Consider the following 16,800-nt stretch of genomic DNA (forward strand, 5'->3'; position numbering starts at 1 on the left):
AACTTTGCCCTTCGCCTACCATCACTCTGTCCATGACTTTGCACATATATGCACCAGCCACACACAGAGTATATACACAAACACACAAATACTTCAAAGTGAAAAAACAAAATCTAACAATACTGCATAGGACATGGACATGGTAATACAATTAGCATCTGTGCCTGGATAGTACTGTTATCAAAGCATCAGTTATTCCCATAACATAGGAGCTTCTCCCTTCTCCCCCATTCTCCTTCACAGAACAGATAAATTTCTTTTAAAGAAAGGGGAAAATTGATGCTTAGAAACATGGTGTTTTTCCTCTGATCTAGCCCTCTGGCTTACCTTAAAGATTGTGTATTTGTGTGTGTGTGTGTGTGTGTGTATGAGTGTGTATATGTGTGTAAAAATCACATTATATACAATACAATTTTTACAGAAAGCCTGGCAGCTACAAATAAGAGGTAGAACTACTCAAAACTATGTTTCCTGCTGCAGGAAAAATTCATTATTTTACAGTAATTAAAAAAAAGTTTAAAAAATTGACAAAAAAATAAGTTGCAGGTTAGGCCCCATAATTTAAACAACAAAATCTAGGAAGAAAAATATTCTTCAAATGTACTCAACAGATAAGTTCATTAGAGGGTTAAAAAAAGTTGCATAGGAAAAAGGGACATTCCAGCACTTGCTACAATGATGGCAATAGTTTCGCTACAGGGAATAAAGTACCTTTAGTTTTTCTTCTTTTGAGAATTCTAGGATTAGGGTTCCTAAGCAAGAGCAAATTAGAATAGCAGCACTTTTCCAGTTCTGGAGAGCTCCGTAAGCGAGAGGAAACTCTGTCTGGAGATCAAGGTTTGTTCTGCCAGACAGAAAGACAAGCCAGTAAGCACAGCTCCAAAGCTCAAGTGGTAAGTTCCTTCAGTATTTGAATGAAAGGTGTTATAAAATCCTTAATACTTTTGACCTCTGGTTAAGAAAGGGAAAAGGACGGGGTCTGTGCGTGTCTTGCATGACAGAGGAATTTGGTTGTCAGAGGATACATCTGAGCGTATAACGAAAAGGGGACTCTTCAGGTGCTGTTTTTCAGGAATGGTGCACTACTGTCTTAGTTTTACCTTACGCGAGGGAGAAGCAGAGAGAGCACTGTACTATTTGGCCAATGACCAAAACCCAAAACAAAACAAGAATTAAAAATAAACAACCAGACGAAAAAAAACAAGACCATGAACAACAAAATCTGTTAGTTTGAGGAAAGACAAACAAGTTACAATGTAGTTTCTGTTCCCTTGCTCCTCCAGTAATCATCATTGTCATCCGGCTCAAGTTCTATTCTGATTTGAGGCACACCTTGTACTGGAGTTTTAGGAGGACTAGAGAAAAAGAAAAGAAAAGAACTGGTAAGTAAATCAGATTTCCTTTCTCATCTGTCAAATGTCTATATATTGGAAGCCAAATGTGTCCTTTGTTTTCTGTAAATTATTATCTCCACTTTCTGTATTCATAAAACAAACATTTTTAAGTGGGATGAAGGTACCAATAGAGTCAAGATATTCAAGTAAAAATGTCTTAAGCCCTCATACCTAGATTTGAAAAAACAACAACACAAAAACAAACAAGAAGGTGGGCTGCCAGGTGGGTGATACTGTCAACTTAAAGGACAAAAAGACTTTCATGAAGAAAATATTCAGGGATTGTACTTTCTGGGCAACCAACTAAGATCTGAAATCTGCAGAGCCAGGTTAAGAGGGAAGGAAACTCCTGGAGAAGAGCTGCCAGGAAATGCAGTTACTCCTTAAGTCAGAGATGATACAGAAAGGATAAGAGGTGACATTGATTGATCGGGGACTTTATTTTAATGCTACTGAGAGATTTCAGTATTTCTGAGAGTAAATAGAAAAGGTCTCTTAGAAGGTTTTCTACCAGTGAAAACTGGAGCAAGGTTTGGTGGTTGGGAAATTTATTTAAGAGAAATGGAAGGAGAACAAGGTGTTCTGCCAATAACCCGCCTTTGACTTCATTTCTGTGGGGCAATCATCGCACAGAACAACGTAGGGGAAACAGGGCCGTCCTTTACCTGAGCATACCCAGTGACTGAAGAAAAGGAATTTTATCAGCATGATGTGTGGTGTTCAAGGAATGTTGGTGATCTTTCTCCTGGAAAAAAAAAATCTTTGTTAACCATAAAGAGTAGTTTTGGGTAATATTTAAAACTAGAGTGAAAATAAAAATCTCCACAAAAATTGATGCATCTTTCACAATGGGGAAGAGTAAGAAAGGCAAGTTTAGACAATGTCAATAAACACTGTATCAAGGTAAGAATCTAACTAGTGTGATGAAGCCAAAATCACTTTGCTTCCTTTACTCCAGGTTTTTTTTTCTAGGAATAACCACTAATGTTCCTCTCAGTGAGGGGGCAAGAGGTGAATCATTTTTTAAAAGTATGCTTACTCTTGGATTTCCTTACATCTTCAGCATTCACAATTTTGTCCTGTGATTTGTGGGGGAATAAAACGATTTTGAGGAACTTATTTATGCTGCAACTCTATCAATTTTGTTTTTTCATGGATTATAGAAGATAAATATGACATTAGAAAGATGTCACTTAGCCATGGTGGGTGTGACTCAGTGGCTTGGGCATGATCTCGTGCCCTGGAAGGTCCCCTGATTCTGTTCCTGGTCGGAGCACATGCCTGGGTTGCGGGCTCGATCCCTGGTATGGGTGTGTAGGAGGCAGCTGATCAATGTTTCACTCTCATATTGATGTTTCTCTCTCTCCCTTCCTCTCTTTCTAAAAATTAATTTAAAAATGTAAAAAAAAATCATGTCAGTTAGAATGATCATGGGTGATTTGCTTAAGTAAATTTCTAATATATCAGCTTTCAAAGTATCCTTCTTAAAGGATTCTTGAGAGAATGAAGAATACTAGCACTAGATAATCTAATTGCTATACATTTTTTCCAGGAGCCTCAAATTCTAACGGATTTTTTTTTCTAAAGCAGCCTTTAAACTGTACTTGGAAGGGCTCCACTAGCTTACAATGTCAATGGACAACATACATAATGGGCTCTCTTTCAGTCTTCATTTGCTATTGATGCTCTGAAGATGAATAATGAAGCTAGAACATGGTTTGGGGACCTTGAATTTAAAAAGGAAAAATTAACTCAATCCCACTGACAGGATTGAGAAGAAATTGGCCTCAGTTATAACCTATAGCCTACGTTCAGATTAGACACTAAAGGTGAGAGTGTTCTCATTCTTTAAACCTAGTGTGCTGGCCAGATTCCAATGCTCCCTGCCTCCTGGTATTCATATCCTTGTATAATTCCTTCCCATACTGTACCAGGGTTGGTTTGTATGATTAATATAATATGGCAGAAGGGATGATATACTGCTTTTGAGATTCGGTTATAAAAGACTGCAGTTCCTGCTTTGGTTCCACACTCTGTTATCACTGGCTCTGGCGGAAGCCAATTCATGCATGGGCAGCTCTATGGAGGCGCCCACAGACCAAGGGACTGACATCTGCCAACTGCCTTGTGACTGAGTTTGGAACCAGATCCCAGTTCCCGTCAGGACTCAGCCCCAGCCGAGAACTTGACTGCAACCTCATGAGATACCCGGACCCAGAACCATCCAAATCAGCTGCTCCCGAATTTCAGAATGTCAGGAACTGTGTTAGAAAACAGGTTTGTTGTTTCCGGCGGCTAAACTTTATAGTAATTTGTTACACAGCAATCAATAACTCATATACCTATTTTCATAAACAGTCATTCATTTCAAACTTCTCTCGGTAAGCTGTTATTGAAGTGGTATTGTCAAATAGAAGAGAGAAGGTCTCAACTGTCTTTTGCCTTTAGCAGATCAGTAGACTTTGAAGTGCATCTGGATCTTAAAAAAATACATTTTCTTCCAACGAGAACGCAAAGTGAAAGTAGTTTGGAGACAACTGCTATTGGAAAAGCTTGAGATATATTCAGTAATGTTACTACAGAGGTTCCCCCCTTTTTAAGGAGGCTGTTGATTACAAAAGAAAAGGCGACGTGTCAGAAATCACTACACCGTAGCCAGCCAGCGGGCTGTTACCTAAGGAAAAAACAGTGCAGTTACAAAGGTGATTTGGAAATAGCAGAGGAGGAAGACATGAGGGAGAAAATGCACAAATCTTGTAAATCATACCTAGAAATTTCTGTTAATTAGTTTATGATTGCCAATAAAATTTAAAATAATCAATTACTCCAAATTCTCAATATTAATCATTGATTCATTAATCACTGAGAACCCGTGTTGCAATTTCTCTTTTGGGCTGATCTGCTCATTGGCTGAAGCCTAAGGAAGACAAACAGTAACAGACAGTGATGTAGTCCTACGAGCCGCAATTCTAAACACCAGCAGGAAAAAGAAAAATCAGTTAAAGACATGGTTATGAGTTTAGCAACTGAAAGAAACTGGTGATAACTTGGGTCAGAGAAAAGACTGCCAAGCAAAAACTTAAGATAAAAGGAAGGAAAGGGAAGCTCAGGGAATGTAAAAATGAAGTTTTAAAACAATACCTAAGTGTAAATCTTCGCATAGAGAAAAAAGAAAATGGAAGGAAAGTTAATGTAAATGATCGTTCTAACGTTTTTTTCTCTGCAAGTGCAAATCATATTAAAGCAGGGAAGCAAGAGGTTAGTTCTACTCACTGTCGGAAGGTTTGCTATCACTTAGGAAAGGCTGCTGTTCCATGATGTCCATTGGAATTTTAATACTTGGGACTGTTTCTGAGTATGGGCAGTCAGACTGTGAAAGAAATTTGTAAGTTTTAAGAAAGGTGTTACTATACAGACCTCCCTACCTCCCAATATTGATTAAACTTACCATATTGTCATTTACATTGCACTAAGGAGAAAAGCCTTAGATACAATCATTCCCGCTTGGCTAACTTTTCAAATTCTACACCATCTTTCTCCCTCACATTTGTTTTTCTCCCTTCTGAGTTAATGGGATTGAGTTGATTAAAACTAGCACTGCACCAAAAGAAAGGCACTACATATTGGAACAACTGGAAAGCTTTCCATCAGCAAATACTTATGAATTTGTTATCATGTATACACTTAAAAAAATGACTTAACATTTCTCAGTCTAAAGTTCCTCATATGTAAAGTAGGAACAAAAATATATACTAGAAACAGCTGTTTTGGCAATTGAAGACAAGTATGCATGATCAATCAAAATGATCAAGTATATAGTACACAGCAAAAATTAACTACACTCCCATTTTAGAATGGGATCCCAGGGATCCCATTAGAATGGGGATACTTCACTGTGTTGAAAAATTCAGAACAAATCTTCACACAGAAAATCTCATTTTGGCAGTCCTTTCAAAGACTACTAGGATAGGCTCTGTGTGTGTATGTTAAACAAATCTCATCTTTTCTCCTAGCACTAATTACAGACTCCTATTAGAGCACCTGTATTCCTCTGAAATGGTCTCCTAAAGAAAAAAAATAGGCAATTATTTTATTTTTCAACTTAATCACCCAACTGAAGGAGGATCACCTATGACTATTACAATTATGTAAAAAGACCCTACAGTACAATTCCCTTTCCTTTTAATTGAAGGGTTACAGAGAAATAATCCAAAATCATGTCAAAGCCCAATGCAAAGATAAAAACAATAGCAGAGGACTTTGGTTGAGAGCCTACTCCAACATAGATAATGGGAGGTGAGGGCACCAGCATTTGTCTACATTAGGCTTAACATTATTACATAAACCGGAGTCATCTCAAATTTAAATCCTGGATTGTCAACAGCAAATCAAATACATTTTATAGCAGCACTAAGTGAACTTTTTTATTTATTTATGAGATTGGAGTTCTTTAGAAGTAGTGGACTTTTTTTGGTTTGGTTTTCAGAAGTCACTTTATCATTTTTAGTGTATTAATGGTTAAAGAAAGGCTTCAGAAAATATAAAAAACTAAAGAGAAAATAAAGGGTAAAGGAAGGTGAAGACTGACATGTAACATGGACAAGTAAACATTTTCGAAACTCAGACATACATCTCACATAAGGGATAAAAAAATTGATTTTTCACATACATTTCTTTAACTAGCGTTACTTTGGAATTCTGGGAAATTCCTTACATCATCAATGTCACTGTCCAGACTTCCTTTCTTCTTTTTCTTTCTCTTCTCATCTTCCTTCTTCTTCTTTTCCTTTTCTGGAATGACATCATCGAGGAAGCTGAGGTCGTGCTGGGAGAAGAGGTAGTCCATGCCTTTTCTGACAGCTACCAGTGCCAAGATCTGAAAGAATAAATATAAAAAATATGAAAGGAACCATGTCAGATGAAGTCATAATGGTATAAATACTTCCCTACCAAAGGCAGTTGAAACCTACTTTGTATAAGGCTAGAGGATGCTGGAACTCATCTTGCTTGTATGAACTTATATTAAGTGGACCATAAACATTTTCTTCATGGAGAAAGTTGGCTTATAAAAGTGTTAATTGACACTCACTTTGTTTTGCTCAATGAAATGTGTAATCAATTTCACTTAGAATCTCAATGTGAAATGATTAGTTTTTAAATTATTTTCTTCCATGTTTTAGCTTTTCAATAAAATAACTAAAATGTTAAAGAAAAAAATGGCCTGCATATGATTTCTAATTACTCAAAATTAAAACAGTATACAAGTTGTTGAAAATCTGTGCAACATACAGTACACTAAGACATCTTTAAAGTATTAATAATGAGGTAGCAGTTGGATATGCACAGACCATTTAATCTACTGAGCAACTTAAAAAAAACTATCACTAACTGCATACTTACCATGTTTCAGATGCTGTGCTAAAACTCTTAGGCAGTATTTTCTTATTCTCACAACAAACCTGAGGAGTAGATATTATGATCTCTATCTTACAGCTGAGGAAACTAAAGCTTATAGACATACGTACAGCATCCAAGATCACTGAGCCAGAACAAGGAAGAGCACGGAGGGGCCCAGCTGCCTGCCTCTAAGATCAGTATTCTTCAACTCCGTATCTTTGATTCCATAAATAGCTCTTAAAGATGAACTTCTGAAGGGACATTAAAGATGTCCTTGCTCAACGGTGAAATGTGTACGTGCTAGGATATAAGTCATGACTCTGCTTCAAATAAACAGTTGTCTTTATCTATATGCTCTCTGGGTTTCAGTTTCTTCATTTCCTAGACATGTTAATAAATCTGCTCTACTGAAATTATGTGATTGTTTTGGGGATCAAATAAAAGCTCTCAAAAGATGAAAATACTTTATAAAGGTAAAACTTTGTTTTATTATTTAGCACAAGCAATAAGTGATTTACTAGATATATTTCAAATTTAACCTGTCTAAATTTGTTTTTTTCTTGGCTTTAGCAAAACTAATTGATAGGTACATTATATTATACCAACAGGCAAATGGGAGTTTTTCCCTCACTCAGTGTGTTTTTCAGTAAGTTAACAGAGTTTAAGAGGGAGCTGGGGAACTGGGTGAAGGAACTGAGACGTACAGATTGGTAGTTACAAAACAGTCATGGGGATGTAAAGTACAGCATAGGGAATATAGTCAATAATATTGTAATAACTATGTATGGTGCCAGGTGGGTACTGGAATATCAGGGGGAACACTTTGTAAAGTATGTGATTGTCTAACCATAATGCTGTGAACCTGAAACTAATACATAATAATATTGAATGTAGATTATAATTTAAATAATTAAAAAATAAAACAGAATAACATAAAAACAAAAAGATAAAAAGAGATATAAGGGATTATCAAGAAAAAAATATGACTACTAATATCACTAGTATTTTATATCATTATCCCTGCATCCCTGGAGAAAAAAAAACCCCACACAATTATAAATAATAAATAACCATAAAACAAAATAATAATCCTGACTAAGAGAATTTTTATAAAAAATATAATATGGTTTATGTATGAAAATTGTTTCCAAAGCCCTAGCGGTGACAGAGCAGACTTGAGGCTGGCTTTGTGACTTGTTTCAAGTGTATGTATATGTATTTTCTTGCAAGAAATGGAAATCTATGGTAAAGTATAAAATTCAATAAGGAAACCAAATACAGAGCTAGCATTTTCTTTTTCCATCTTTCACATTCAATATTATTTTGTACTAGAGGCTCGATGCACAAAAATTTGTGCACTCGGGGGGGAAGGGGGGGGTCCCTCAGCCCGGCCTGTGCCCTCTCGCAGTCTGGGACCCCTCAGGAGATAATGACCTGCTGGCTTAGGCCTGCTCCTGGGTGGCAGAGGGCAGGCCCAATCCCTAGGTGCAGCCCCTGGTCGGGCTCAGAGCAGGGCTGATTAGGGAGCTGGGGCGCTGCCCCCTGTCATGCACAGAGCAGGGCGGGTTGGGAGGTTGCAATGCCACCCTCAGTCATGCTCAGGGTAGGGCTGATTGGGGGGTTGGGGCACTGCCCCCTGTCACACTCAAGGCAGGGTCGATGGGGAGGTTGCGGCGCCACCCCCTGTCACACACAGAGCAGGGCCAATCAGGGGGTTGGGGCGCTGCCCCCTGTCACGCACAGAGCAGGGCCCATCAGGGGGGTTGGGGCTCCGTACCCTGTCACGCACAGAGCAGGGCTAATCAGGGGGTTGGGCGCTGCCCCCCTGTCATGCACAGAGCAGGGCTCATCAGGGGGTTGGGGAGCTCCCCCCCTGTCATGCACAGAGCAGGGCCGATCAGGGGGTTGAGGAGCTCCCCCCCTGTCACTCACAGAGTAGGGCCGATAGGGGAGTTAGGGCACCGGCCCCTGTCACACACAGAGCAGGGCCGATCAAGGGGTTGGGGCGCCGCCATTGTCACACTCAGGGCAGGGCCAATGGGGAGGTTATGGCTCTACCCCATCACACACAGAGCAGGGCCCGTGGCGGGTGGGGGGGTTGGGACGCTGCCCTCTATCACCCACAGAGCAGGGCCGATCAGGGGGTTGGGGCGCCGCCACTGTCACACTCAGGGCAGGGCCAATGGGGAGGTTATGGCTCTACCCTGTCCACACAGAGCAGGGCCGATCAGGGGGTTGGGGCACTGCACCCTGTCACACACAGAGTCGCAGGGCGATCAGGGGGTTTGGGCGCTGCCCCCTGTCACGCTGATCCGGTGCCAGGAGGCCTCGTGGCTCTGCTGATCCCGGTGCTGGGAGGCATATTACCCTTTTACTATATAGGATAGAGGCCTGGGGGCCGGCTGGTTTGCCCTGAAGGGTGTCCTGGATCAGGGTGGGGGTCCCCACTGGGGTGCCTGGCCAGCCTGGATGAGGGGATGATGGCTGTTTGCAGCTGGTCACACACCCTTCAGGGTGGGGGGTCCCCACTGGGGTGCCTGGCCAGTCTGGGTGAGGGGCTGAGGGCTGCTTTCAGGCTGGCGATTGACTGAAGCTACCAACCGCTCCTTTTTTTCTTTTTTTTTTTTTTATTCTGGGCCAGCTTTAGCTCTGGCTCTAGCTCTGAGGCTTCCGCTGCTGAAAGCTGGTTTGTTTGCCTTCTATAATCGAAACAATGTATAACTCCAGCTCTGAGATCCCGGCGGCTAAAAGCTGGTTTCTGGGGTTTTGTTTAGCTTCTATATTTGTTACAATGTTTCAAACTGCCAGGTCAGAGGCCGGCAGCGGCAGGTGGGGAACGTTGGAGTCCGCCAGTCACTGGAGCAAGCAAGCCTCCCTGTTCACTTCAGTGCATGGCTGCCGGCCGCCATCTTGGTTGTCAGTTAATTTGCATATACTCACTGATTAGCCAATGAAAAGGGTAGCGGTCGTACGCTAATTACCATGTTTCTCTTTTATTAGTGTAGATTAGTTTCAGGTGTACAGCATAGTGGTTAGATAATCATATACTTTCCAAGTGATCCCCCTGATATTTCCAGTACCCACCTGGCACTATTCACAGTTATTACAATATTAATGACTATATTTCATATGCTGTCATTTACGTCCCTGTGTCTGTCTTGTAACTACTAGTCTACTTCCTAATCCTTTCACCTTTTCACCCAGTACATCTCACCATATCACAGCAAGGATAGAGAGCCCAGACTTTAATTTAGCATGATGAAACTAGCAAGACCTTCAAAAGCGAAACTTCTCATTCCTTTTCTTCTAATTGACTGGATAACCTCTCATAAGTTTCCCAATTTGTCCGCTATTATTTGGACTGAAATCCACCATAACTTTGTTACATTGACTCTATTGTACAAAATTCTATTGTATTTTAAAAATAACCAATGTGTACTGGTGTCTACTATGTGCCGGGCGTTGTGCTATATATTTGATATTCATTACTGATGCTCAGAATAATAACATTCCTCATCTTATGGATAAGTCAATGGCAGCTCAGGGAGTTTCACCAACCAGCACGAACCAGGGCCGGAATCTGAACTCAGCTTAGTCTGACTCTGAGGCCCAGTGTAGACAGTCACAGGCAGAGGAACCTTACATTACAACTGAGCCAATCTAAAGGATTTAGTCAAAGCTGGAAAAAACTGGAACCACACATAAAAGATACCTGTGTCTCCCATATCACCATAACCACATGATATTGGTATGACCTCATGGATAGGTTCATTTGAAAGAAATCCCTACCATGACTGGAAAAATGATAGCAGCCACGGTTGACTTGAGGATCCAGAGCAGGGCTAGACACAACACCTGCAGGAAGGTGAACAGGTGGACTCTGCGCAGCGGGACATGGCGCAGGTAGATAAAGTCAGGCTGATGCTTCAGAGGCATCAGGAGCAGCTTCAGGCGATCCATGAACTGGGGAGCAGAAGGGGAGGAGAGAACAGCTGCATTACTTCAAGAGCGGATGCACGAGGTCATTTCCATTATGCCCAACTCTCCACTAGTGACTCACACCCTGTAATTTGGGCAAGCAGTATCTCTTCCAGAGGACAGTGGTCAAGGAGTGCAGAAATTTAGCCTAACCAGCACCATTAGACATTGTAGGAGTCTTGCGATTTTCATTACTTTGCAGGAACGTTATGCAGACATATGAGATAAAGTGGCCTCCAAGAATAAAGTTCCAAAGCACACTATAAATTCTAGACGTTCGTCTCTTTCTATCCATACTATCTGAGTCTTGGGACAGAGGATCTTGTGACTACTTTAATAATGATATGCAGAAGCAAGACACATAACTAACGTATCTTACACTAATGCATCTTATACTACCTTTGTTGTCTTATCTGAAAGAGGAGGAGATGCAGCTATGTGTCATGTACATTTCAGGGATGTTTCACAGACATAAAGGAAGTATCCAACTTGAAAGTGGGGATGCACTGGCATTTTCATTAACTCCACATTATCTATGGCATAAGTAACACATTCAGCAATGCACTACCATTTTTAAAAGAGAAAAGCCATGTGAATATTAATTACAGTGAGTTTCAGAGTGTCCACAACCAGATAGCAGAATCCTGGAGAGGCTGTCACACCGTCGTGTATAAGCAGGTATTGAAACCACTGCCGAGCACCTGGGTGCCAGGTGCTGTGCTTCACAGAATAGCTGTTGAATTTACACTGATGATGATTACAAGGATGATATCTCCATACCCATCATACGATCTTTCCGATGAAAGATGCTCAGTACATAACTGCTAAAGTGAGTTATTATGCAACAAGAACTCTGAAATAATATCCCAGCTTTCTCTCTGGAGGGAAGGGAGAAGTGTAAAAGAAAACTAGACTATCACAGGCAACAGTCTCTGAGGGCCTTGCTGCTTATAAAGATCGGGTTACAAAATTTCCTGCTAAAATCAAATCTTGCCAAAAGTTCTAAAAGAGGAAGAATCAAGAGGAAAGTAAGGAAAAGAGAGAAAAGGCAATACGGACAACAGCCGAGTTTTAGAACGCGACTATCTTTCCCTTCACAAAGGGTTTCCCCGTCACTGTGATATAGATGTCTTTCCTCTATTTAATAAACATGTACGGAGCTCTAACCATCAATCAAGCACTTAGAATGCATACAATCAAACTTCTTATCTAGACTGACCTTTCAAAGCTAAACAAAAATAAGCACTATTAGTTTGAAGGTCACATTATTTTCACATCTTTCCACTTAGGAGAGTAAACAATATATACAATGCCAGGGACAAATATAATATTTTGATACATTTATCTGCCCCAAAGTTTCATAGGCACAAATAAACACGCATGCATCGTCATCTAGTCCAATCTCTGAAAACCGCCTTGTGTTTTGTAACAAATAACCAAATGGCGAAGAACTCTACTTAATGGGCCTAAATAAGGAAAAATAAAGTAGCCTTTTCTCTTCTGGGGAGTCTGGCCACTTGTCCAGCTCTAGCTGACTCTAAAACTAAATTAATCTAAACTCAATAAATGAAATGAAAGCAAGGACAATTATGAACGGGTTTAAATAAATTGTTAGGGTGTTCGCAGAACATGCTGTCTTTTCCCATTAAAATGTTACTAAGTGCTAAATAAGGCTTCAGCTAACAAGATGCCAGAAATCAGCAGAAGGACTTCCAGTTTCCCAGTGCCAATTAAATTAAACCTCAATGGAAAGACAAAGTTTTCTCTAATGACTTTTTTTAAAGGGGGACAGTTTACCAAAGTTGTGAATAGCTGAAGATTTCAACAAAAGTAATACATAAACCACACTGACTTTATTTTTTTATTGGTTCAAAACTTTGATCACTGAATCCAGTCATGTAAAAAGTACATCACATAAGAAGAACCCGTTCTCAGTATAGGTAAAGGCAAATGGCAAATAGTATCTTGAAGAGTACACTGAAAGGGTTGATTTCCTTTTTGAGATGAAAAGAAAAAAAGAAGAGGAAGGAAGAGAGAGAGAGAGAGAGAGAGAGGAAAGAAAGAAGAAAGGAAGGTAGATCATAGCTCTCTTACTTTCCTGATCACATGACCTTTAACAGCCTGTTTTAAGAATGGGTATGTATGATAACATTTGTTAACACAAGCTAACTTTGTTAATTAAATCAGAAAATGAAAAGTAGATAATGGTAGAGAAAGTAGAAAATAAATGCACTTTAAAAACTTAGCAAATAATTAGCACTTTCCTTTTCAGAGATCGATTACTGGACTAGCCTTACTACTAGGAAAACTTGACTGTACTTAGGTGGCTATGGAAAACTTACCTGGACACCATTAAGGGATGCTACCCCCATATACAGGAACACGCCATAGAGTACAGGCATGGGAATAAACTAGGAAAGAAAAAAATTGGAGACCAGTTAAAAATAATAATAATAATAGCAAATACAGTAATGGAGAGGGGTAGTTTAAATAAAAGCTAAATCTGAAACTAAAAGATAGAACGTAATAATATAATGATCTCTAATTAGTGTGCTTTGGTAATCATTGACAAACTTCAACCCTCTGTACTAGAAATAGATGGAGGTGAAGGAGACATTGAATTTTCATTTGATGCCTGTTTGTATTTGTTTACAATGAGCATGCATGACCTTAATAAGTAGGTTTTTTAATGGGGAAAAAGTTTGTTTGCTTTTCGCCTTAAAAGGAATGACTATGTAAGCCAGATGTTTGCATGAGCTGTGAGGTAGAAAGAGGGGCAGAGGGTCGGTCACCTCACTCCTGAGGCCAAGTTCTTTGCCCAACAGTCTATTGATTTTTTTCCTTAATAATTTTTACCAAATGATCTATCTACTTGGTGTTTAAATGCTTCTTTCAACTAAAGCATCAAACGACTGTCCCCTTTCTTCTCCTCAGGAATACTGGGAACTCACTAATGAGAACACCGCTTGAAAGGAGCATCAAGCATCTGCAAGCAATTAATTCCACACAGGGATTAATACACAGCTTTCAGAACTAAATTAATACGTTTCATGCTTTAATTAGCAGGAGTCTTTTTACATTATACAAAGCAGTTTGACAATGGGACTGGGACGTTCCACTGTGCTGTTTGAAAGTTTTATCTATTCCCAGTCCTATTCCCTAGGACTCCAAGGATGAAGCGTGTCAAGGATGAGCTTCTGGGAAGTCTTCTATCTGCACCAACCAAGGTTCCCAAGGTTCTATTTTGAAAAGGAGCTCAAGTAACTTCAGGAGTTTTCAAAGCTAAAACCACAATCAATTAAGCCCAATCTTACCTCATCTACATAAAGTAGGCTATTGTAGCAAGACAACAGAATGACTTTAGAGTCATTTTTAAAGAACTATTGCACGTGCTAAGTGATGCACAATTTCTATCAGCCTTTCTTTGTGAGTACCTCAGTATCAGTATGAAAGCCTTTGGTCACTATTGGGGAAATAGCAAATTTCAAAATATCACAGGGATCTCCAATTGTTATTGGTTTGTTAGAGGAATGGTTAAGTTTATATGGAATAAATACACTTATGTCCATAAAACATCACGTGCTTCTAAAAAAGACTAAGAATTTTAACATAGGTAATTTGACCTTCAGCTCAAAGGAAAGTAAATGACATTGAACGTTGAAGGAGGTGGGAGGGATGGTGTGAGTGGTGGGGGAGCCCTGTGTGCTGTAATGCCCACTAGTCCCCACAAAGAGGTGAGCACATCACGCTCCAGCCACTGGAGTTCTGACACGTGCCTTTATTCCTTTTAGAATGCGAATGTTCCATTCCTTGCCATTACTCTGTATGAATTGACAACAACAACAACAAAGTAAGAAATGAAACTAACAACGGCACCATTTTATCGCTTTGACTCCTTTCTTAATTTTTAAAATACGTTCCACAGGCAGGGGCACCGCCATTGTTCCTTAATACAGGATGATTTCCTTCTTGTCATTTTATTTCTAATTTCTTGGGGAGAAAAGAAAGGTGGGAGGGGGGAAAGAGACATACAGTTCATGGGAAACTGGTTAGAAGCCCTGCAGGAGTTACTTTTTAATCTGTATAAAGTGCTCTCCTGGCTTGAAGGAAAGTAATCACAAAGGTGATCATGGCCCTGTGTCCACCCCTCACCTTGGCTTCGCTCATATTTTCTCTAATGTGGTTCTAATGCCAAAGTGGAGGCAAGCTGTGCTTGTGCCCAGGCCTATTCTTTCTGAACTTATGATGACAAATGTTACTGAATCTACCACCAAAAAAATCAGAATTCACCAATAACTCAGAACGGCATGGGGTATGGGTAGGAAAACAGCTTCAGATATGAAGATGTTTTAAAAAATGATCCAATGGTGAAAAGGAAACAGTACATACAAGAGAGACTATTAATTAGATTTTCGGCCAACTTCATTGTGATACAGATGCCTTGTGAAATTCACCATTTTCTGTACAGTAATGCAGTGTCTCAATAAAAACCTCCCAGTGTGGAAATCTTGATAAATTTTAATAGAATTACTGAGTAAGAGGATATTTCTTATTGGATTTGGTTAATGAGTCACATCAGAGGTCAATCTTTAAAAATTCATTACAATGGAATCATTCATCACAACAAAAATTTTGCCCGAGGATGGAAAGAAGAACGTGTTTTTAAAAGATGGGATCCTCTTTTAAGTTAAAATAATATAACTAGTTAGAGGAGATAGACCTATTTTTACAAAGCAAGGCAGGAGAAATTAAAACACAAGGTATACCAGGTTTATAGGCATAATAAGAATTGCCAAATGATAAAATTATGCAAAGAAAATTATTTAATCAATCATACCCAGAAAGCCAAAAAGTATAATTATAAAAAATATTATAATGCCTTTAATAAACATAAAAATGAAAAAATTACGTGCTTGATCCTACAACCAGACAGAATAATGAAACTGAGATGAAGTCAATGAAGACGAACATACTGAGACTAGGTCAGATTCAGACTAGGTCATTGAAATGACCAAATTCTGGTGACTGTCATTCCACTTTCTTTCACTTCTCCTTCCCTTTTATTTTTCTGATAGTGTTAGATTATTTCCATAAGGAAAAAATGCAAAAAGGGTAAGTCTAATAAGAAAGATAGATTGTAGTTATCCACAGCACAGACTTCAGTACAGGAGTGAGGCCTCCCAGCAAAATAATGTGTGTGTGTGTGTGTGTGTGTGTGTGTGTGTGTGTGTGTGTGGCGGGGGGGGGGGGGGGAGTGTGTGGTGTGTGGTAGAGGGTGAGGGGGTGGGGTATAAAACTCTGAACAAAGTCCTATTTAAGAGCATGGGCACAGAAATCAGACAGCATAGGTCTGCCTAATAATCTTCAATAACTGATAAATGTGGCATTGATGTCATTATCAGGACCTGCACTGCCAAGTCAAAAGCCTGCAGCTGCAAAGCACAACTCTCTTTGGTCCCTCCCGGGTGGGGGAGGGAAGGGGGGGAGGACACGGACTGGAGTATAGACCAGAAGGATTGCTGCAAAGGTCAGACTTGAAGCCTGGGTTTTATTTAAGCTCTACAGTATTGCCCTTTCAACTATAACAGCTGCCTTTAGGAACATGTTATTAAAATAACATCCCAATGCCCTTAAGTCTTACAAATCTGGGTTAATATGAAAGTTGCTGACTTGTAAACTGCTCCCTCGTCATTGAAGAAACTGTGGAGTGAGGTACGATCAGTTTGTGAAAATGCCACATTTCTCTCCATATGAGAGAATTGGAAAATGGATCAAAGAGGCTGGAAAAGATCACCTCATGGGAAATGAAACTGAATGAATTATTTGACAGTAAGTACTGTTTTATTTTAAAAGGAGGTAAACTCTGATGGTTATGAAATCAACCTTTGGAGCCAGACTGCCTAAGATCGAATCTTGGCTCTGCCATTTAAGAATGTTGTGACCTGACTGGTTATTCATCATTTTTCTTATCTGAAAAATGAGTGCAATTATTAAGATAGTTTTGTAAGTGTTATTGGAGAACTAAATGTTA

The 16,800-nt window shown here is 39.7% G+C and overlaps 1 protein-coding gene across 1 annotated transcript in view; it reads right to left on the reverse strand.

The window, feature by feature from the left end:
- Positions 1–500: 500 nt before the first annotated feature.
- SLC4A4 (solute carrier family 4 member 4) overlaps positions 501–16,800 on the reverse strand; it is a 329,830-nt gene continuing 313,530 nt past the window's right edge. The window contains exons 21-25 of the mRNA XM_006094401.3: positions 13,112–13,180; positions 10,581–10,754; positions 6,109–6,270; positions 2,060–2,139; positions 501–1,355 (exon numbers count right to left, since the gene is read on the reverse strand). Coding sequence (XP_006094463.1) covers positions 1,250–1,355; positions 2,060–2,139; positions 6,109–6,270; positions 10,581–10,754; positions 13,112–13,180 — 591 coding nt within the window. The 3' untranslated portion in view covers positions 501–1,249. The remainder of the gene's footprint in view (positions 1,356–2,059; positions 2,140–6,108; positions 6,271–10,580; positions 10,755–13,111; positions 13,181–16,800) is intronic.

This window comes from Myotis lucifugus, unplaced genomic scaffold (genome assembly GCF_000147115.1).
Source record: "Myotis lucifugus unplaced genomic scaffold, Myoluc2.0 scaffold_136, whole genome shotgun sequence".
Taxonomy (NCBI): domain Eukaryota; kingdom Metazoa; phylum Chordata; class Mammalia; order Chiroptera; family Vespertilionidae; genus Myotis; species Myotis lucifugus.